General features: G+C 38.3%; 1 protein-coding gene across 1 annotated transcript; it reads right to left on the reverse strand.

Annotated features, from left to right (window-relative positions):
• Positions 1–5,859: 5,859 nt before the first annotated feature.
• On the reverse strand, positions 5,860–19,766 carry NOBOX (NOBOX oogenesis homeobox). The gene is made up of 7 exons (XM_042834890.1): positions 19,214–19,766; positions 14,114–14,797; positions 13,609–13,715; positions 13,259–13,377; positions 12,396–12,517; positions 6,724–6,994; positions 5,860–6,214 (listed from the first exon to the last, which is right to left on the reverse strand). The coding sequence occupies exons 2-7, from the start codon at positions 14,607–14,609 to the stop codon at positions 5,860–5,862; spliced, it is 1,470 nt and encodes a 489-aa protein (XP_042690824.1). The 5' UTR covers positions 14,610–14,797; positions 19,214–19,766.
• Positions 19,767–23,568: the final 3,802 nt, after the last annotated feature.

Consider the following 23,568-nt stretch of genomic DNA (forward strand, 5'->3'; position numbering starts at 1 on the left):
TCTGAACTTAATCATTTTTGTGCCTGCATTCATAAGCTGCAAAAAAAGATACAGGAAAGAATTGTTGTAGTGGCTCCTATTCATGTAGGATTCATGTCTCTGTACCACTTACCAACAATGCTGTGAGCATCATCAAAAATGCCATGTAGGAATAATTACTTACTATGTTGTTAATAAAGATTACACCAAGTAAATATGATCTCAGTCATACACTGCCTGGAAAGCCCCCTAAAATCCAAATTACTGCCTACATATCCACTGGCTGAAACAGAGGCTGTGAGCTAAAATACTAATTAATTACAAGGTCACCTACTATTATAATAGATAGGCACAAAAGCAGCTGCACTTTTACAGCAACATTTCCTAATTTTTCAATGCTCAGCTCTGTTATCTTAAATAAGACAACTGAGCAACACATCTGAAAGTCCCACAGTGCATGCATGACTTACACCATGCATCTTATGCTCTGCATACTGTTCTGGTTGATTTATTATCAGTTCTGAGGATCTGATTATCACTAAGCTAAATGAGTTATCACAGGTGTTTCCATGCTTGTCAGCATTTATCTGTGAAGATGCATGATGCTGTCAGATAATGGACTTGATTATTTCTATGTATTATTCTCATGCAGACATAACCAAATGAAGAGGAAAATCAATACTTACCATGCAGCAATAGATTATATTTTTTTAATAATCCTTATAAGTGATAAAAACTGGAATTTCAACTGATCAGCTGAATAAACGTTGATACTTTGTAATTCATCCTTCTTCAAAGAAACTAAGAATATTCCTCTTCATTAAAACATGTGTTATTTCATTAGACTTTCTCTTGAGCAGATGGCATGCAAAGAATCTTGTAAACAGAAAACAAGCAGTGCATTTGTAAAACATAATCCAATTCTACTAAGAGAAGCTGCAGCAGAGAGAATAACAAGAGGAGCCTAAGAAATTATGAGAGTTTAAGCTACTAGTGTATCTGCTATTGCAGATGTAGCAGACCAACTCTTGGTGTTATGTGAGCACAGCTCATGCAAACTGTCATTATTTTCACAAGTGGCAAAAAATTACCTTTGTATCTTTGGAGTAGATTAAACTTGGTTTAGCTCCAGCTAAGTCAGTGGAACTGCAGGAGGGATGAATTTGGCCTCCTGCATACTGTCAAGTACCTACCCTGTTTTCTACAGGGGCAAAAGAACTTCAAAACTTCAAGCCAAATTAACTTGGCAAATCTAAGGTGCAAGTACAGAAATGAATCTTACTGTTCCACTGAAAATACTTGGAAATGCCTACACTTTATTCAAAGGCTTGAAAACAAAAGATTTTCTATTTAAAATCCATTAAAATTACTCAATCCCAGTAATTTCTGAAATTGCTTTACATTGTGATCCTGAATGCCCATATAATTTTTATGGGATATATCACAAGCAGAATATGCAAGTTCACTGTGTAACTCATCAAACGACAACCAAAAGGCCTATTTCTGAAGCTAAAAATTTTTCAAGAATATGCAGTAAAGAGAAAAACAATTCAGGGTGAGAAAAGAGGCAAGTAGGAGCAGACAAGCCAATATTTTGTTGTTATTCTTGTCCTTGTTATCTCCTGGAACGGTTGGTTTTGGACTCAGACAATATTTAAAAACAAAACAAGCTAAAAAGAATACTGCAGTCATCACTAACAGTTTTCAGGTCACAGTTGTAATTGCAGTGAAAATTCTTTTTCATGCTTCTTAGAAATATTGGTTTAGACTGTTCAGCTGTGGATGAGTGAAACAAGCATGAACTGAACTGATACTCATTCCCCGCCATATTCCTAACCTTCTGCAGTCAATAATAAGTGTTTGCTTTAGGAAAAGAAAATTCCTTCTCAATTTTGTAGATTCGTGATATAAATCTGTTTCTGCCTACATTGCTTAGCCTTTGGCCACTGATAATGTTGTACAATACATTGAAATGGGAAAGAAAAAAAAAAAGTGGATCAGCACCGTTCAACTCCTACCAACATCCTTCATGGTACAGAAGAAAAAATGAAGCAGAAGACCTGACAATGCTTAATTTCATAGAGTATAATAGAAGTATATAGAACATGGTAATGTAAAAATTACTTAAGCCATGCCTGTGTCTAAAAGACAATGAAAAGGCTCACAGTTCAACACAGAAATCATCAGAGGAAATGCACTGTCAACTCTGTAAGACAATTGTTTGTCCTCAGAAGGACATGGCAAGATCCTGATATTTTAGACACTCCTTATACATCCTATGCATTCATCTGGTTAAATCTTATTTGGAAGCCACAGTTCATAGGAATTGTAACCATTTGTTTATGAACCAAGGTATAAAACCTCTTCAGTAAAGTCCTCTGCTACTACAACTGATGGCTAATTTCAGAGGTGTATTTTTATCTATTTCCTAAGAGGACAGCCCCAGGTAAAGCAGCAGCCATGACTACTGAATCAAGATCACTTGCTGTACTAAATTACTCATAATAACACTGCAGGTTGATGTTCCCGCATTAGGATTTGCAAGAATGTGAGAGAAAAGCCATAGCTGAAACATCCCATCAGATTAAATTGCTACACATCCTAAAAGGATGCAGGTGCGAATGCAAGGCAAAACACTGAACAGTTCACAGTTTCTATTAACTGAAAAAGACAGTTAAAAGTATTAACCCATCTTGCAGTAACTGAGTCACTTCAAGTGTTGTGTCATCTTAGTATCTCATGGAAGTGTTACCCACCTAATATTTAAGTTACCAATTCCTAAGTTTGAACAACATAATTCTCAGCAATTCAGACTAGAAGCAAATCGACTAATAGCTGATGGAGATTCGGTTATATCGCTGACACTTATAGTTTGAATATATTAATTTTTATAGTATTTGCATTTTAAAGCTGGCAAACATGAAACAAATAATGGATTGGACTTCCCACAACACTTCTTGTACTGTCTGTAGTTCCTAAAATTAGCTGTATGTGCTGGAGTTCCTCCTCGTTTTGTATGCAACTTAATCTCCCTGGGCTCTCTTCCCAGGAGAGCCATACTTTCAAACTTTTGAGAATTTCCACCTATCCAGGGGACTGTGCTGCCTGTATCAGCTCTTTTTTTTTCTGCATGCTCATTAAGAATATTATTAAGAATAAAGTCAGATTTTGAAAAAAACAAACAAACAAACAAACAAACAAAAAAACCCAACGTAGACTAGAAGTTAGATCGATTTAAATTTTCCAGCTTCTTTCCTGAGCAGGAAAACAATAATGGCAATTGAAAAAAAAAAAAAAAAAAAAAAAAGTAAATGGTATGATATTCTCTTCTTTATTCTTATTTTGCAGTTCAAATAGTAATGTTTCCTCTTTTCTCAGAACACAGCATCAATCAATTCTTCTTTAATATCTGAAGAAAAACAGATTAAGAAAATTCAATTCTTACATGGCCTAGAATTGCCTGGATTTTTTTCAAATAATTCACATTGCAAAATTAGACAAACATCCTCCCTCAACTCTTTACAGCAAATCTAGAGCAACGTAATTTTGTATCTAAAATAAATGTCTTTTTTCTGAAAAGTCATTTGGGAAATCAAACAAAAAAAGCCATCCTTTCCTCTCTTCTTTCTCAAGAAGTTCTGCCTTGAAGAGACATGTAGAAAATCAATCCTATGTAGCTGCTCAACTTATAACGCAGTAAGTCTGATAAAACACAGAATTTTGCCGTCTATTTTACTCATACCATTTATTCTCCATTTCCATTACCAACAGTACTCTCTTCCTTCTTGATGCTGCTCCCTATTTCCTCGCTTTCAGCAAGTGATGTCAACTCTAGTTCTTTTTGGTGATTCTGGTATGAACTTTGGCTTGATGGCTCCCTTTTGTTTCCAGTATGTGGCATGGATCCTAATGTTGCTCCATGGAGCACTTGAAGGCAATATGTAGAAGAAGACAGGCAAGGCAGCTGAGTGTACAAAATCTGCTCTGTGAAAGACTCTCCTCCTGCTGTGCTAGAAAATGGCATTTGAGAGCACAGCTGATGCAAGAACAGAGCTCCCTGCATGTAGCAGTCATTCCAGGGGACAATCTGATTGGCAGTGATGCCCACTGAGTAAAAAGCAAGAATGGAAAAAATCATGACAACAAGGAAAATAGAATTAAAATCATGTGTATGTAAAAATGCATGTTCTGCTTCTGACAGCGCACTCACTGCAAAACAATTATTCCTTAACAGTTAGTGCAATAGAGCAGATATCATACGCATATGAAGATTAGTTTTGTTTACATTGCAGTCTATCTATTCAGAACATTTATATTCAGAGAAAACTCAAGCTATATCATTACTACAATGTAAATAACAAGATGTCACTTCGGCACAGATACAGGGTGTGTGTAATGATATTGGAGACTCCACAATATTGTTTTTTATTCCTCCACTCCAGTTTTCCAAGTGAGCTCTGCAAAACATGAGCTGGATGCTTAATCATCCTTTGATCCACTTTGATCACTTTGAAAGCTGCAATTCCTGAACCTTGAATGTTTGTTGTATTTGTATACATTAATACAACTAAGTTATTCACTGGGTTACATGCTGAAGTAAGAATTTGTGGTGTAGCTACATTAATTTGGTTCTCTCCCCACTGTATTTCTGTATCTCCGGCCCTACTTATCAGGAAAGAGCCACACCACTTTTAATTCACTACCTGTTGTGCTCCAGACAGAAGTAAGACTCTGGGACTGTTTCTTCAGCAATACCCCTTCATCAGTCCTAGGAAATCTTACACCTTTACAAACCCCTCTATGCTTGCATGACATGCTCTAAGATAGGTAACACACTCTATTGTCATCATGCTATAAAAATAATAACTTTGTATGCTGGAATACAGCCCTTACTTCTGAAAATTTAAACTGAAAAACCACAGAAAATAATAGTTTTGCCTTACAACCAGAGGGGAGAACCAGGCCTAGTGCTAGAAAGAGTTGCTGCCAACTGTTCTAGAAAATGTTTGCCATGAAAAGCGAGTCAGCTTGCACCAGTCATCCTGTGAGTCAGACTTTTTCCTTGACAAAAGGACCTCCACAAAAATGGTACAAGAGCAGCATCTGCAGTCTGAAAGCATTTTGTTCTCTTATTTGATCAGAGGTGTTTTTTGGACTGTAATTTTATTTTAACAAACCTGACAGACAAACTAAATACATGGCTGTAGTATTGTCTTTTGATCCTACCAGGACTTGAACAAATTCAGAATACAGATACAAAAAGATACCAATATTGCCATTTCTACTTTGTTACTTAGAATAAAGCATTTCAGCATAATTTTATAAGTGATATCACAAATTCCCATAGGGAATTAAAAAAAAAAAAAAAAAAAAAAAAAAAAAGCCATAGCAATATTCTCTTGGCCTTTGTTTCTGCCTTCTACTATACTACCCTAAGATACATAAGTTCTTTCAAAATGATCTCTGCAGAAGCCCAGTAGATTTAGAATCCTCTTTTTCTTGTTCCCTCCCACTACTTAATTTCCTGTGACACCTCTTCATTTTTCATTCTTGACCACTACCTTACATACACCATAGGCACGTTAGTTTATTCAATATTCTTCGAAAAAACGTAAGTTGCTCTCCAATCTAGATGAAACCATTGTAGTAGCTAATATACACACACACTAACATTCTCTATAACATATAACCTAAGAAGTAACTTTGCATTCAAATTAAGTGGTAAGTGACCTATTAAGAGAGCAAAAGATTATGGGGAAAGGAGAAAAAACAGTTTATATATATTATGCATGTACATGCACATTCCTTCTTTCTCTCAGTCACCAGTAAAACTACTGATCACCCTGAGGCTTTCAGGTGACACTCCTGAGGAGTGACACGTCAAGATTTCAGAAATTTATCTGCGTTTCCATTCTGCCACTGTAACACAAATTGTTCCTCCACATGGTTTTGTACATAGTCCTGTGTGTCTCCTGCTGGCCCATAGGTTACCATTCCACTGCTGCTAGGTGAGGCAAGGAAAGCTGAACAGGATTCAGTTGGTGTTGTAGAAGTGAGGTGAATGCTGGAGACATTGCTGGGTCGGTGAAATGGCAGACGGTGGAACTGGGAACACTGATGCTGCTGGGGATGTTGGGACAGCTGGTAAGTTCCACCCTGGCTGCCATACTGACAGTACGGCATCTCTAGACTACCTATAAAGTCCAGCTGCTTAGAAGAAACTGCTGAACACAAGCTGTGGAAAGCAAGAAGAGAAGCAATTCAGAGTTCAAAGTAGAGTCAACCCCAAACATCACCTTCTAACATATACAACTATTGTTTTATTCACCCTTGACAACCATCAAATCCTTATCTGAATCCAACGTTTTCTTCCAAATCCCAGACACAGGAAAAAAGAGATAGAGCATTAACAGCAAGATTCTCTAACATAGCACATTGATGGGGAGTACCTTTTAGTTTTTTCCACTCTCTAAGTGGCAAACACCAATACTTAATCTCAAGGACGTGCTTCTGAACTTCACTACCACTTGATGTACATGCAATTATTATGGCTATCAGTTTTCTGGAGGTAAGTGCATAGTCCTACAACATCATTATTCACTTTTCCATACTCTATTTAAAGGGTTTGTTTTCTTTTGAATTCTTAGTTACATTCCCATATATTTCCTTGTCCTATGTCCCAGCTTTGCCCTCCCAAAATTCACTTTCTTTGTCTTCTTCAATGAGAGTCTCATCTATTCCTACCCTTGATCCTGGATGCTATAAGCGAAGGCCTCCTTGGAGCTGTTTTCCTGACTGGACAAGCCGCATTCACTGTTGGGAGCATCCAGCATCAATGGGACAATGTGACCGTAGGGGCTGAAGGAAAGACTGAGAGGCAGGCTGGCCCTACGAATGGGTGGAGGACTAGGAAGGCTTGGGAAGCACTCCACTCTGCTGGAACTGAAGTCAAGCTGCAGCAACGCCTTTGTCTGAACTGCTTCACAAGATCCTATCATCCCTGTCACTGGAGAGACTGTGAATAAAAAGAGAGACTGTCATACTAAAAATTGAAAGGAGTAAGCAAAGGATCAGTCGAATAAAAGTATCAAAACAGAAAGGCAAGATGCCAGTGAAGGAGTATAGGTTAACTGATGTGAATAAAAGTGAATAAGTAGCAGCATTTCTTCTGGGATGAAAAACAAGCAGTAACAAGCTCTCTGGAACATACAGTTATGTTTATTAATTAACTAAGATTACTCTCAGAATTTTAGTCTCCATATAGTAGATTTATTCAGCTCTCAAGAAGGCAGCCAAATGAAAATAAGTACTTAATGGAAAGAAAGACAGGATCCCTCAGCCTTCTTCCACATCTATTGTCCTCTGGGAAGAATGTGCTGCACAGATTATCCTTTCGAAAAATTCAACTAGTTTGGAAGAAACAAAAAGCATGCCTTTATAGACATAAAATCTCGGCCGTGTCTTAAAAACACAACTTTCATTCCTGATATGCATTTGATGAATCATGCCAAACACTAAAACAAACAAAGCAAAAAGATAGATAACATAGATGTCAGCCTTGGGAAAAGGAAGCTGGGAGATGAGAAAGCACAACAACATATTTCAGTAGCTAGTCTTGTTTGGTAGTCTGTCTCTTCAGGCACTGCTGGAAAAGAAGAATGGAGTAGTTTCTTACCAAGCTACCTCTGTGGAAAGAGGACATGATAGGAAAACTTTATAAGCATATATGCTAGTGATCCAGAACATGTATGCACAGATGTTCAAGAATTTTATATGTGGTCTTCAAGAACTTTGTATGTTAACAAAATGCTCTTCCATTAAGCCAAACATCAAATTATTTCTGTTTAGAGAAATTTAACTATCTTTAGGCATTTAGGGCAATGGAAATGATTTTTCAGGACTAGTTAGGCCAAACCAGAATAAGGATGAGCAGATATGAAAATATATCTCAGGCATTATTACTCAAGAACAATTGGTCTACTTCCACACATGGCAAAGCACTCAGAGAATGCTATAGCAGTGTGAATAGTTTACAGCTGTACTTCACTCTCACAGGCATAGAGGAACATCAGATGCACTCTACCAGATGTATGCCTTTGGCATAAAACCTAAACATAATACTGCTGCAGCTAGAATGAGCAACCTTTATAAAATTTTGGAATGTGTGTCCAAAGAGCTAATAAGATTCCACTTCAATCATCTGCAGTTCCATTTCTAAGATTCTCCAGTGAGCTGTGCAATTGCATTTATCTTAATATATCTTCCTTTATGATTTTTTTTCCAACTAACTGCAACTATGAAAAGAGACAGGATCTTTCAGTGAAAACTTGAAGAGCCCTGAGTTTGGGATAATTTCAAAAACTAGATCAAGACACGACATCTCTAAACCATTCACACTCCCAGGCAATTCCCAGTGGTTTAGTTTGCTATTTGAATATGATCTTTCTGTTTCAGGCAGCATTTACGTTGCACGTCCACAATTCTTTTGACATAGCATACAGTCCAAGGTTTGTAAAACAAGTCAAAACAACTTTTAGTTTCATAACAAGACAAAGTAACTTGGCCAGAAACAGAGCTGAAGCTCTGTTTTCGTTTACAAAAGCCTTTGATTGCAACGCCCCAGAATGTAATATTTTGCACAAACTTCATGAAGCCATAGCCATACTGGGTACAACTTATCTGAAAAATTGTCTATATCCAGATAAATTTCAGTTAAACAATAATATTACAATTAGCTATTTTGAAGTTGGCCTTATCCATGCTCAGGGCAAATGTGAGCAGTGTTAATAAGATATCCCAGAAAAACAATTTTAAACCCACTTTCACACATAATGAGAAATATGTTCTGTATCTTTAAAAAAAAAAATATTTAAAAACATTTAGTACAAAATAGCCCTTGTGGATTGTGACATTAGAACTATGAGTAATGTCTTTGCTGTAGTATAGCTTCTTTCTCAGCATCCTGGCAGAACTATGAAAGCCATTCATCAAGGCAAGATTTTCCAATGACTGAAACAGAGTCTTAAGTGAAAAGGAAAGAAAAAGATGTGAAGGATATGTATGCTACTCTCAAGATAACTGTTTTCAGTCTTTTACTAAACTTTAGGGGATAACATAGGAAGATGCATCTTCTTATGCTACAGATCTGTCCATGAACTTAAAACTGGGCACGGTTTTAACTATAAGACTGTTTTAGGGAGTTGCTTTCACTGTCATCAGATCAGATTACCTCCAAAATCTTTGGTATTAGGGTGACACCTATCTGCTTTGGAGCCCTTTCTCCCAGTATCTGCTATACATTACTTTCTCATCATACTGACTCCAGAAGGCCTCAGTATAAGACAACTGTCACTGTTCTGGCAGATAACCAAGCAGTTGGTTGCAGACTGCTCAGTAGCTCTGGGGAACATGACCAGTTGCTCAAAAAGCACAGTGTTGGGTACAGTGCAGCTGATGTTGAGCAACAAAGCTAACCTCAGACAATGTACTTATACTAGAACTGCTTTCTCAAGCATCAAGACTTCAGCAAAAGTCTCTGTTACTATGAGTGTCAGTTACACACTGAACAATCCAGTTTCTTGTAAAGAAAATATGCCTGTGTAATAGTAATCACAGCACTTACTGGAACTTTAAGGACCATCATAAAGCTTGTCTCATACACAGTCTCTTCCTGAAATTACTATAAGTTCTGTAAAAAAATGCATCTTTCTTGCAAATGGCATTTTCAAAGCAGAGAAAATCTTAAAGTTAGGAGCACAAGCATTCTTCAATTAATTAACTAAAGATGAGTATACCAATTTCAGGTTATAACTATAATGCTAGGAGAAGTGCATTGGTCTGATCTTATGGATGGTAGAACAGAACCTACTACTTGTTTAAAAGTTGTGAATCTTGTTTGCCATGTGAGATATACATCACCAGTTTTAAAGTAATTTGTTTAAAGGCCAGAATAAAGAATAGTGAAATCATTAGGACTTATGAGATTTATTTACTGTTCTTTGACAGATCGTATTGAACTTCATGAAATTGCTCCTCCATCCCATTCAAATTTCTGCTTCTGGCTAATCAATCACATTGTTATTTCCCTAAGAGCTACAAGCTCTTCCTGCAAAATCACCAAGGGGAAAAAAAAAACAAAAAAACTTCAATTAACAGAAGCATAGAAAGTAGCTTTTATTTCTATGGGGGTAAATACTTATTTGTATATAAGCTTACAAACAGCTTCTGAAAAGTTAGCATCAGCAGCTAAATCACCAGAAATCTCATAAAATACACAAAATTTCCAAACTTTGGATCCAAACCACAACTTTATCAAAAACACAACTGCCTGATTTTGCTCAAGGAACTTTTATAACTGGAAGTTTATGTACGTGCACGTCCAGTGCCTACCTGCATAAACATGTTCTTGTTTTTCATGTAAAAGGCATTTAATTATACATGCATCCAAACTTTCCATAACAGTAAGGAAGTTCAGTCCTACTCAGAGACATTCAGGTTTCATCTCTAAGAGGTCATGTATGTTTTAAATCACTGAATCAAAGTAATATAACTGTCAGAAGTCTCAGTCAAATAAACTGCAAACAATTAGAAATGTCAAATACATACATGCACATTACTTTGTTTAAAGCAAGCTACCTATCTATCAAAAATCATAATACCATTCTAAGACCAAGCAAAAAATTCTGAAGCACAACTGAGTCTTTTGATTTTGGCATTAGCTGTGTTATCCATAACTGCCAGAATGGAAAAATATTACCACACCAACTTCTTTGGATAACTGTATGAAACTGTGAGACAAAAAAAAAAAAAAAAAAAAAAAACCCCAAAAAAAACAACCCACCAATGTCTAGAGAACAAGGAAAAAGCAAAGGAAAAAAAAGGCACTGAGTACTTCACAAAAGTTAACAGGTTGTAGCATTCTCACGCACGTAATTTGCTTGTCCAGCTGAAAGTGGAGAAACATGGAGAAACATTGCTACCAAGGATAACACCTGAACAAACACTCCGAACAACAATTAGGCCAGTCTCTGAGCATAACTGATCATTGCATAGGTCACAGATTGTTCTGCTGAAATCTGCCATTGTGTAATTTTCCACCGAGATCATTTTTCCTGGCCTTTGCCTTGTGGATTTATGACCTTTTTATTCATTTGTTCGCTCTTTGTTTTCCTCCTTTTACTTGGCATGTTATCCTATCCATGTTTTATCTTCTTCATTTTCTGAAGTCTTCTAAGAAAAATGGTGAGCCCTAATTGGCTTTGTTTATGAGCAAACTTATTTCTGAATGAGGATGAATGGGTCTGCCGAGAAGAAGGGGAAAAAAAAAGGAAGTCTCATTTTTCATGGTTTTACTGTCCTAAGATACGACTGTGACTGAAGGCTTTCCTGCGATTGGAATATGCAGATTTCTCTCCTATGAGAACTCTCTTAATAGCAATCTTTTCACTCAGAAGGAGCAGTAACTCAGATCTCTACTTTTCCTGGGCAGCAATTTTCCCATGACTTGTAGGAATGTAACTTTAAGACTGGAAGGAAGGGTGGGTTTCATAAACAGTGAGTTCAACCTGTATCATTACACCAACCACACTACTCCCTCTCCTCAGGAAACTAGGATGAATAATAGTAATAATAATAATAAATAAATTACTTAACTTCACAATTTATGCTCGCTAGCAAAACATACACCTCTTTTCTGCAAAGTAATTTAGAAATGGTAATATTTTTGTCACACAGATATTTACTTGGAAAATACTTACGAGCCTTAGATGACAAATAGTCTTTAATACTTTTTGCTTAGCTTAATTTAAAGAGAACAAAGAGAATTCACCTACATGTCCTTAATACTAAAGATCCTGGAGTTTCAGACAAGTAAGGGAAATGCATATTGCATAAAAGCTAGATTTACACACAGCATCAAGTTCAAAGGATCAGGAAGTAAAAACCCATAAATCTTTATCTTGATTTTTTTTTCCATATCAAGAATTGGATCCGAATGTACAGATTTTCCAGAAACAAATGGCTCAATATAGGCGAATTTGTACTTTTGCCCTGAAGAGCACATAATAGCCAAAATAATAGTTTTGTCATCATGTGGGAGAACCCAAAGTTGCAACAGTTATCATTCAGCTATAACAGCAGAATGTTTCAACCACATATCCTTATGAACTCATGTTCAGAATTGCTTGCTGGGCTGTGGTATGGCATGAATGAATAAGAACAGTAAATCTAGCTCTAGTGCTAGTACAGAGATACCATCCAATATAGCCATTAACATGATTAGAAGAGAACTGCTAAATCTGATGTCACTTTTTGTACTGATGTGATTGAACTCTAACATGACCTCTCTGAAGTGTCTGAGAGCCTGCCAACATCACCAAAAATAACAACAATAAGATTTGCACTGATATGGATCTCACCTGAGGAGGAAGCAAGCAACGCAGAATGTTCACTGACCCTACTGGAGCAGTTCCCAGCTGTAGTGTCTACACTTAATATGGCAGACTGATCAGGCAATGGAGGCATTGGCAGAAGAGGTGCCCTGGAGTTGTACATAAGAGGTATGAGCTTGAACTGGAACACAATGCAAGACATTACCACAAAATACACACTTTTTTAGCTATCCTACAACAGATAGATCCTAGATCATTAGATCAGTAAGCACTGTCTTTGCACTTACGAGTGCAAGGAACACTATCGACCAATATTTGGGGAAGCAGTCTCAGACTACTTGTGTGGAAAGGATAAGTAGCAGGGACAGTGCAGTGAAATCCATCAGGTGGTCTCCTATCTGTCACTTAACAGATTCTCTTTCTCTCTCTGTTCCCCCCTCATCTCTGAAACATGCTGTTTTTCATTTCTTCAGAGAATGTCTCCATGATATTTGTTACATGCAAGCACTTTTTCCATCACCAAGTGACAAATTTATGAAAATGTTCAATGATGATGGAAGGAGGTCTGAAATAAAAAGCTTCCTGTGTGCACACAAAGGGCCTAAAGAACACATAAAACAAAAATAAAAACGAAGGAGTGATTTTGTTTATCCTTTCTATTCAACACTGCTCTCTGCATGGCTTCAGTAAAACAGTGCTACACTGTGTCCAATAGCTCTCTTAAGAGGATGCACTACAATAATTTGCTAGGAACCTGTCTAGCTGGAGAAAACAGATGTGCAATAAACCATCTCAATGATCAGTTCTCCATGGCTTAAAAATAATAGGTGAAGATTTAATTCATTAGGTATCTATTGTGGAGAAATGAGTAAACAGAGCAAGTCCCTCACCCACAAATGTCTGACCCAGCATGGACTGCCAGAGCTGCTGATGTTGAGTATTTTTTGCTGCCTTTGACATTCAACTTCTCTGTTTTTCTCCACTTTGCCCTGCGATTCTGAAACCACACCTGATCAATAGAAAGAAACATTCAGATGGAAAATTATCTACACACAGGAACACAGGCAAAGAAACAGCAATGACTGCCTCCAAGCTTGCTCAGATGAATCCAGAACTCTTGAAGAGCCTTGCTTCCACAGAGCATCAGCAAAATTAACTTCTCCCTGCTTCAGTTCCTCCTCCTGACACTTTTTTTGGCACAAATCCCATAAGTCACTGTTACCCACACAGGCATTATTACCATGATACGCTGTGGTGTCACCCCAACTACAGCTGCGATTGCCCTCCTCTTTTCATTGTCAGGGTAGTGATCTACCTGGAACACCTTCTCCAACTCTTCTAGTTGCTCTAGAAATGACACAGAGAGAGATTGAAAGCATATGAGGAGAAGATAAACAACAATTAAAAAAAAAAAAAGAAAAAACAACAGATAAAACCCCAAATTTTTTATGTAGTTAGCCATACATGAACAACATAGGTGGTATTTTCTTAAAAGCAAACCACAGAAGTAAGCAAATGTCTCCTTCCACAGTAAAACAAATAGTATTGCTAGCAATATTTCAAGCACAAAGACTTGGCAAATTTTTTAACTGAAGTTCTCAACCTCTAGTACTGCAAAATGCAATGAAAATACTATTTAGGGCAGTTCAGCATCTCCATGCTGTGCCTTCAGGATGATGTAAGAAACATTAGTGCCATTATCACTACAAGTATCACTGCCTGCCACTGGGTTCCGCATTATCTACCTGAGCTATAGAAGGTGCGTGTCTTCTTCTTGACTGGCAGTAGAATTTCTGGATCCTCACATAAATCTTTTTTCTGCTTGTTCTCACCATGACTACTTCCAGATTTCAGGAATGAAGTTGTTGTGTAGGACTGCTGACCTCCAATACTGGCTGAAGTACAGAGCACTGACCTGCAATTAGTTGGGCCATATACATCCTCTAACAGTGCTAGCCTGCAGAAATCTCCAGAGATTGCACCAGGTAACTTCTCAGCACATACTCCACTTATGCAATTATTTTTTTTCTTTGCCACATTTTCAGTCACATCAGAGTAATAACCTTCATTCTTTTTGAATGACCCTGAATTATCCGTGGGTGCCTGTGCAAACATAACCACAGGAAGAGGAGGCACAGAATTTATGTTGCTGAGGAAATTTGACAACTGCCCACACACTGAGGCAAGGTTGAGAGGAAGGGCTGTTGAGTCTTGAGAAGTTGACTCAGTGGCTTGCAGCATGCAGTAACTACCATCTTTCTCCTTCACAAGGCTAGCCTTATCTTCTGTTCCCAGGGTATCCCCAACTTCTTTTATAGTTGCAAGTTGGAATGTAACTAGCGCATTACTCCCCGTACTGTGTCCACCAAGAGGATCAGCATCAATCACAAAGGTGTTCAGTGATACGCTCTCCTTGCTGTTCTTACACTCTACAAGGAAGAAAAAAAAAGAAAGGTGTTCCCCAGACTGACTCACATGTATGCTTTCTTACCCAGGTGCACCAAGATAAGTTTCAGTCATGGAAAAGGGGAAACACTGCAATAAAAATTAACAGTGTAAACAAAGACAAACATACTTTGAGTGTTCAAAATAAGACAGTGACCAAGATAGAAAAAGAAAAAAGAATACAATATGGTCAACATAGAGATATTTAAACATCTGATCTTAGAAAAGCCTTGTCTTGAGAGAAAAGATGCCTGCAAAAACGTTCAACTGCAAACTATAGGAGTAATTAATACTAAGCACACACGCACACCAAAAAAAAGAAAAATCAAGAGAAAGCTGTATGTAACTAACAATAGTACTTTTAAGGAAAACAGCACTGTGAATAACAGAGGCCTTTGGAATAAAGAACATAATAAAAAAATCTATGATATGTCAAGACACCAAATGACTCCTTACAAAAATAAGCTAAAGACAAATGAAAGCCAGAGTCTGGTCTATTCTGTCAGCAGGGATTATCTGACAAATGGCACCACATTTCATTATAGAGGCTTCTGTTTCTATCATACTGAAGTTGATCAAAGTTAAAAAAAAAACAACAACAACAAAAAACAAATTGTATGAACATTTATTTATTTAACTGACTTAACTTTCTTCAGCTTCAGACACAACAGTAATGAATAACAGACCTAAGAACGGGCAGTGAAGAAGGTACCTGAAGACAAAAATAGATGAAAAAAAAAAAAAAATTCATTCTCTCCTACTTTTTACTTACAATAACACAATGTCAAAATAAAGAACTTGCTTTCTGATCCAAAGCCTCTTTCTTAAACAATTGTTAATTGAGTAGGAAACTCACAACATCAGTCAATTGGGTAAGCATTCATGGAAAGCATTCATACAAATAGACACCAGACTGCTTCCAAGACCTCTCAATTTGCCTTTTTACAGGATTAAGAGAACTGAATCAGTACTATAGGAAAAAGACAGTAGCAAAAAACTATGTACTTGTTAAGCAGCAAGTTTCCTTTGCTATTACATGAGATGAGATGAAATTACAAGCGCGGATAGGAGGGGCTAAGAACTAAGGGAGGGAAAAGCCATGTATACATATGCTATGTAATTCCCTTTTCCACTGTCCTTCCTGCTTTATCTTGTTTCAGTCCTGTTCTTGCTGATTACATGATAAAACTAGTATTTTCACATCATTCATCCTCTCATACTGTGCCTCAAATTAGAAATAATACTTTCAGCTTCATGATTAAAGACCCTTCCAACTAATTTTTATTTTTTTTTTATGAACTAGTATGCATTTAAATCACAAAACCTGTTTTGAAGTTGTTTGCCCATTCCTTGTATCCTTAGTAGAGATGGATCAAAAGCAAGGATTTTTGCACCACCAGCAGGAATAATTCTTTCATCAAAAAAAAAGAAAATCTGCCACCTCTATTTCTTAGACACAAAGCAAAGACCTAACAACTCAAAACTTGGTATCAACATGAAGATACCTGAAATGAAAGTAAAACTTGGGAAGAAAAAAAAAAAAAAAAAAAAAAAAAACCCACACAAAAAAAAACCTTCGCAGTAACAACCAGAGAGGGTTGCCAGCCCTCTCCTTTCATCATTGCTACAGCAAGAGACCTGATTCAACGTCACATTTTTTTGGATAAATAATCTGAAATAAAAGAGATCTTAAGTGAACAGGTAGATCATACTAGTGGAGTTCAGAAAGTCTAAAGTCATATGAACAAGCGGCAAAATTGTCCTTTTTTCTTGCAATCACCTCCTCAGAGTTCCTAGAACAAGGTAAGCATTTGCACAGTGACAGCAAGATTTCAAGGGTGCTTTGAGCATTTGGTGCAAAGCATCCCAGGCATGCAGGGAAAACCATAAACATCCATGCAACTGAGACAAAGAGAAAGAGAACTGGGGACATAAGCACCACCAGCCTGGAAACTCTGAGGTAGCAGGATCACACTGGAGAGCTAAAACGGGAAGATCAGCAACCTCAGCCTCCTCACCAGTTTGCCCTATACTTTTACAAGCCCTGTGACTCCATGGCCACACACAGACACTGAGCTAGCAGACAGAAGCCCATAGCCTCGAGACAGCACACTGGATAAGATGGCAGCTATCCCTAGGGCAAGAGCTCTTATCACCCATCTTGCAAGTACCGGTCCAGGTTTGGTGGGATTACTGCCCAGATAACAGCTTGGAGGAGGAGACAACCGGGGTTGTTATTTTCTCCTGGGGCTGCTCGTTAGGTTTATTGTCGGGTGCTTTCTCTCTGGTGAATAACATGAGCTAGCGCTGTATTCCTGAAACTCTACCCTTACCTGTCCCTTTCAGCGTTCGCTCCTCCTCCATGCCCACCGCGTCCCTGCCGGCTGGACAGCTGCCGCACATCCAACCCGCCACAGCCAGGCACGACCTTGTTAGTGCCCCGCCCAGCAGCAAGACTTGTGAGGACTGCGGGGCCAGCCAGCTAATCAAAGCCAGCTGCGGTGCCAGTGATGGGAAAGCGCTGCCCAGAAGCCGCTATCTGAGAGACCTATCTCAGCCACTTGGCCAAGGAAGGGGTAGCAGTAGGCGGGCAACTCCTGAGCAGATGCAAGGACTCCCAATAGAACCACATGTAATGGAGAGGCAACAGTAAATCCCTGACATGGAGCTAGTGGTGAGGCACGGCTCCTATTGGTTGCAAAATCGTGCTTGGAGAGAGTTGGTCAGTGGCTCAATACCTGGATGGAGTGAAGGCTGATGCCACTCATGGGTCTAACCGGTGCTATTTCATATCTTCATCATCAACTACAGTGGGATCCATGCTCAGCAAATCTGTGGATGACAGCAAGCTCTGTGGTGTGATCTACACACCTGAGGAATAGGATGCCATTCAGAGAGACTCAAACAGTGGCCCCAGATGAATCTTACAAGGTTCAACAAAGCCAAGTGCATGGTCTTGCACCTGGGTTGTGATAATCCCCGCTATCAGTACAAGCTGGGGTATAAAAGAATAGAGCACAGCCCTGCTGAAATGGACTTGGGAATACTAACAGATGACAAGCTGGACAAGAGGCAGTAATGTACTCTTGTAGCCCAGTTAAAGCCAACCATATCTTGGGCTGTATCAAAAGAAGCATGGCCAGCAGGTCAAAAGAAGTGATCCTTCTTCTATCCTCTGCTGGTGAGATGCTTTGACCCAAGAGTAATTTTACAGTGTTAAATGAGTATAAAATGAAGCAGGTGTAGCAGCGTTGTGTAAATGAAGTACAATTGGTATGATAGTACAGCTGATTCAGATAGTAAATGTAAAGCATGCTGGCTGGAGTGTTAACGAAGCTAAAATGATGCTTAATTTCTCAGAGGCATCCAGCTGACAAATCTGATCTTAGAGTGGATAGAACCTCTTAAATATTAAACCAAAGGGAAAAAAAAAATAAAAAAATAAAAAAATAAAAAATAAAAAATAAAGACTGCTTTAGAGGTTCTTGTCTCTAATCAAAACTGTGTTTACTTACTGCATGAAGTTTGGCTGACTCTGGTATCTGGCTCAAATATTAGCTTTTTCTAGTATTCTGAAGAAGACAAAGAACTATGGAGAATGCTTTCTTTCTTTAGAAGGAGCAAATACAAGATTTTCAGGGCTGTGACCCTCTAGTTTTTAGAGCAACGTATATATTTATGTATTTCAAACTTTTTAAAAATGAAAAAAAAAACCCAAGCAAACAAATCAAAAAAACAGTACCTAAATGAGGAAGACTGTTAAGCAAAACAGACCTGGCTGGCCTGAAAGGGTCAAACAGGGAACACACGGCCCCTCCTGAAAGGGAAGGACTGCCATGTGAAACTGGCAAGCATAAGCTACAGCTTCTTCGTTCCGTGACCAAGAGCAGAATACGTGAAGAGTATGTCTTCATACTGTGAAGAGAACACCTTTTGATCACTGTACTGACCATAATCCACAAAGAGCTAATTAAGTAATGATGTATTGCTGTCAGCTGCATGAATGTTATCTGATTTAAGTATTGTATACTCCTGTAGCTAAAAGATATAAAAACTCTGTAACAACAATAAAGATTGCTTTTGCGCCACCAGAGCCTTAAGCCCATCTGTCCCAGGCATCTTGAGCTGGTCTCCGTCACCTAAAACGTTTTATTTTTAGACATAAACCAAGATTTTCCCAGGTTCTTGACAAAATTTTTCAAATGTAGCTCATGCCTGTATTTCATTGCTGTTCTTACCACAAAAAGAAACAAGTATAATTGCCCTCTACTGTGGGTTAGCTTTAAAGTTCTTTTTTTCTCACATCAGCATGGAAATGCTGGTTTACTTATTTATATTTTTTGTCCAGATATGTCTAAAAAGGTTCCTGTGAAAGATTCATGCTTCTTTTTACAGCCCACCTTTTAAAGTAAGTTAGCACTGAGTTTGATTTCTTCCTTCACTCAAGCCACAATCTTTAACGGCCATCACCATTCCAGCTGTTCCTGTAGCAGTAGTGGGAAAGTCTGCAAAAGAGAATCATTATGATTGATCCTAATCTGATTTGTCGGAACCCTAATTTAGGTTTTTGTCTTGAATCGCTCTCTATAGATAAATTTGTCCCTTTCCTGACTATGCTTATGTGCAAAACCTAAGGTGTTTTTTTTTGTTTTGTTTTTTTTTGTTGTTGTTGTTAGTGAGGTGATGCTGATGTGTTTGCTTTTCATGTGTTTGTTTTCACTGTCGAGTGTTGTTCCATTATATTTGGTTTAAAGTTCTTTTATCTACTGTAAACCTTACTACTTTTAGTTTGCTGTTGTCAGATGCATCTTATTCCAAATAAATGGGTTTTAGGTTCCCAGTGAGTGAACACTGGCTCTGTGCAGTTGGAATTAAGAATTGAATCTTACAGTCTCAATTTTTTCTTCTTTCCATGTGGTTACTTTCCAGATCTTAATTGTTCTAATGATTACCCTTAAATTTTCTATGTGCTGGAGTACCATATAACAAAAAATGAAAATCTATATCTATCTATCTATAATATATATATATATAAATGAATATATATATATATATATACAGTGTGAAACTCATTGGAGAAATTTAGCTTATATGGCATTTAGAATCATGTCTGACATTGACAGGAACACTTAATTGGATAGATTATGAGAGAATTTGAATCTTTCCAGCTGATAGAGCACATTGGGAACAGCAAGATTGCAAGATTGGTGCAGCTTTGTAAGTGAAGACCAGCCTGGAGCCAGGGATGACCCCAGTACAGGCAGAGGTGGTGTCCTTGCTGACCAGAATGCGCAGCTAGAGCGTCAGAGCAGGGTGATGATAGCAGGGCCCATTGACAGCCTCAGGCAGGGTGAGGTGATGAATCATGGCCCTGGTCTGTCTGGAGGCTGCAGTCACAAGTAGAAGGAATTGCAGTGAGAGGCAGGTATTTCTGTCTCTGTAGGCACAGGCCTACAAGCCTACATAGGAATGTGGTTCCTATGTCCCTATGCTTAAGCTCAAATATACTTCCAGAGACAATAAGGAATAAATTATTTGGTGTAGGAAACCATTCAGGTTAATAGAAGCCTGTTGGTGCACTTGGAGCCATGACAAGGAGGCAAGAAGGGTTACCTCTTAAGATTATTCACATTTAGAAATAGAACCATTCACATTTAGAAACAGAAATTTTTTTTCTTTCTCAGGCTTCAGCAATAAACATACTGGTTTATAGTGTAAAACATTAGCAGATTCTTGTTCAAATAATAGATTTTACTAGGATGTGTGTTGTGATTCTGTGGAAGGGATGTGTTTTAAAACCACGTATTTTATGGCTCTTCAGATGGGCTCTACATATGGCTATAAGGTTCTTGTTTATGCACATGGCTACTCCTTTCTGTAGCCTCTGTGATGTCAAATAGATGCCTCAAGCTAATTACACAGGAGACCAGATATAAACAGCACTGGTGTTTGAGTCCCAGATCTTGCTGACATATGTTTAAAGGTCATTTCTCATTCAGTGTTCTTGTTCAGTGGACCTTCTTTGGCTTATAAGCAGAGTATAGAGAAGGAGCAGATAAGCTCTAACCTACGCCTGTTTAATATCAATTTTCTGGGAAGGCAGGCTGGCCCTCTTAGATAATGTAAGGGAGAGATCCTGACTTAAGATTAATAGGATTCAGAAGATTGTCAACTTGATTCTGATCAACTGAATGTACAGTTGAAGGTGCTAAGAGCTGTTGAGAAGAATTGCAGTAGCTTAATTAACAAGTCCTTGGCTTTTACAAAGTTAGTCTCAAAAAGCATGAACCAAGTCAGTGGAGATTTTTTATGGATTTTAGAGGTAGGATGGTGCTGCAGCTAACTAGTTAATTAGAGACAGTGAGAAGCTGAGAACTATCTGAAATGTAAGCAAAGTAAAACAGGATACAATCACTTAAAAGCATAAGTAGATAATTAAATATTCCTAAACAAAATCATGACAACAGGATGCGTGTATTTTAAAAGGGAGAAGTTAACCTTTGATACAAATAGTTAAACAGTATAAGCATTCTATCCCTCACAACAATAGTGTCTCCACAGTTTAACTTAAAAACCACCTTGGAAGACTAACAAATAATATGCCCACTTGTTCTTGAGAGCAGAAGTTGAAAGAGTAAAGAATTCTTGGTTTACACATTGTTAACAATATGACTTCTAACTGAAATTGGCAATATCTATAGCATTTCTTTCCAAGATACAGGTAACAAAGAATAAGCTGATAAAATACGATACGCCTGGGACTGCTTGTAAAAGATGACCTTACACAGACACGGTTGAAACATCAGTGATTGTGATCGCTTTACATTTCATAAGACTTGAATTAGTAGATATTTTGGATCTTTAAACATCTGTGGATCTTGGTGAGGCTTATAACTTTTCTTATGTCACTACGTAGTTTGAGATAGGGCTTTACTTCTGCTCTGAGCAAAGTTATGAATCAGCTTCAGTTCTTCTAGGCAAGAAAAGTATGCATACTGTAGTCTGGACCGTAAATTAAAAAGACAAACCTAGAAACTTTCAGGTTGGAAAAAACCTTAAGATCATGAAGTCCAACCATCAATTTAACCCTACAAATCCACCAGTAAACCACGCCCCTAAGTATCTCATCCACACATCACTTAGATACCTCCAGGAACCGTGACTCCACCACTTCCATCAGATAGCTTGTTCTAATGTGTTGCTATTCTTTCTGTGAAGAAACTTCCTGATATCCAGTCTAACTTTCTTCTGGCACAACTTGAGGCCATTTCCTTGCACCCCATCAGTTGTCACTTGAGAAAAGACCAGCATCCACCTTGCTGCAACCTCCTTTCAGGTAGTTGTAGAGATCTAAGAGGTCTTCCCCTACTCTCCTTTTCTCCAGACTAAACAGCCCTGTTCCGTAACCTTGTATATCTAGTTTCCTAGTCCCTTCACCAGCTCTGCTGCTCTTCTTTGCAAGCATTCTAGTAACTCAGTATCTTTCTTTTAGTGAGGGGCTCAAAAATTCCACATTACTAGTAGGTCCAAATCCCATCTTCTCTAGGTCATTCTTTTAGCTTATCCTTATATGCTGATGACTAATACCACTAGGAAACCTGCAGCAGCAACTATTCCAGAACATTCACAAACTTACACCATAAGTCTCTTGAAATCATTACCACGGCTAGTAAAGCAAGTTTTCTTAACTAACTTTGCTAAGTATAGCAATTTGTACTTAATTTAGAAAGGAGTGTTTATGGAAAAAATAAACTAAAATACTGAATATATTTCTGAAAATATTCAGAAAATAGTCAGCTACTCTCATTTAATATGAAAATCTAAAATCAAGGAAGCAGACTTTTTTTTTATATTTTATTTTAATGGGAGAAGTGCATGAATTTACTAGGATGAAAACTTTATTTATTTATTTATTTATTTATTAATCCAGCTACAATTACTGACATAAATAGGCTAAAATAAGCTATACCACAGTGCACATGGGAATTAAAGGGTAAAGAATCCAGGATGCCTTTCTGAGAGCACAAGAGCTCTCCGTCCCTCTGAATAAGGAAGTGGGCTGAGGAGGTAGGAAACTGGCATGGCTTGGCAAAGGACCTGCTGGGTGTGCTGAAGGCAAAGAAAGGTGTGTACAAGCTCTGGAAGCAAGGGCGTGTCACTTGTGAAGAATAGAGGGATGCCGTCCAGACTTGCAGAGGTGGGATTAGGAAAGCCAAGGTGCAGGCAGAACTGAACTTGGAGAGGGATGTGAAAAACAATAGGAAGACATTCTACAGGTACATTGGCCAGAAGAGACAGGCCAAAGCGAGTGTACCTCCTTTGGTAAAAGGAGAACTGGCTTCAACGGGAGAAGAGAAGGCTGAGGTACTGAATGAGTTCTTTGCCTTGGTCTTCACTGGTGGCCAGGATTCCAGTATTTCTCACATCCCTGAGCCCTGCATCCCTAAACCTCTAGGTGGGGACCAGGATGGTAAATCCCCATGGAGGGCACTGTAAGGGCAGAGCAAGTCCAAGACCACCTCATGAGACTGAATGTATGCAAGTCTATGGGGCATGCAACACAGGGTTCTGAAGGAGCTGGCTGAGGTTGTTGCTGAGCTGCTCTCCATCATATTTGAAAAATCATGGCTGTCAGGTGAGATCCCGAATGACTGGAGGAAGGGTCATGTCACTCCCGTTTATAAGAAAGGGAGCAAGGAGGACCCTGGGAACTACAGGTGGGTGAGTCTCACCTCTGTACCTGGGAAGATCATGG

This window comes from Centrocercus urophasianus, unplaced genomic scaffold, assembly GCF_019232065.1.
Source record: "Centrocercus urophasianus isolate 14NV4802_14NV808 unplaced genomic scaffold, USGS_Curo_1.0 seq_5, whole genome shotgun sequence".
Classification (NCBI taxonomy): domain Eukaryota; kingdom Metazoa; phylum Chordata; class Aves; order Galliformes; family Phasianidae; genus Centrocercus; species Centrocercus urophasianus.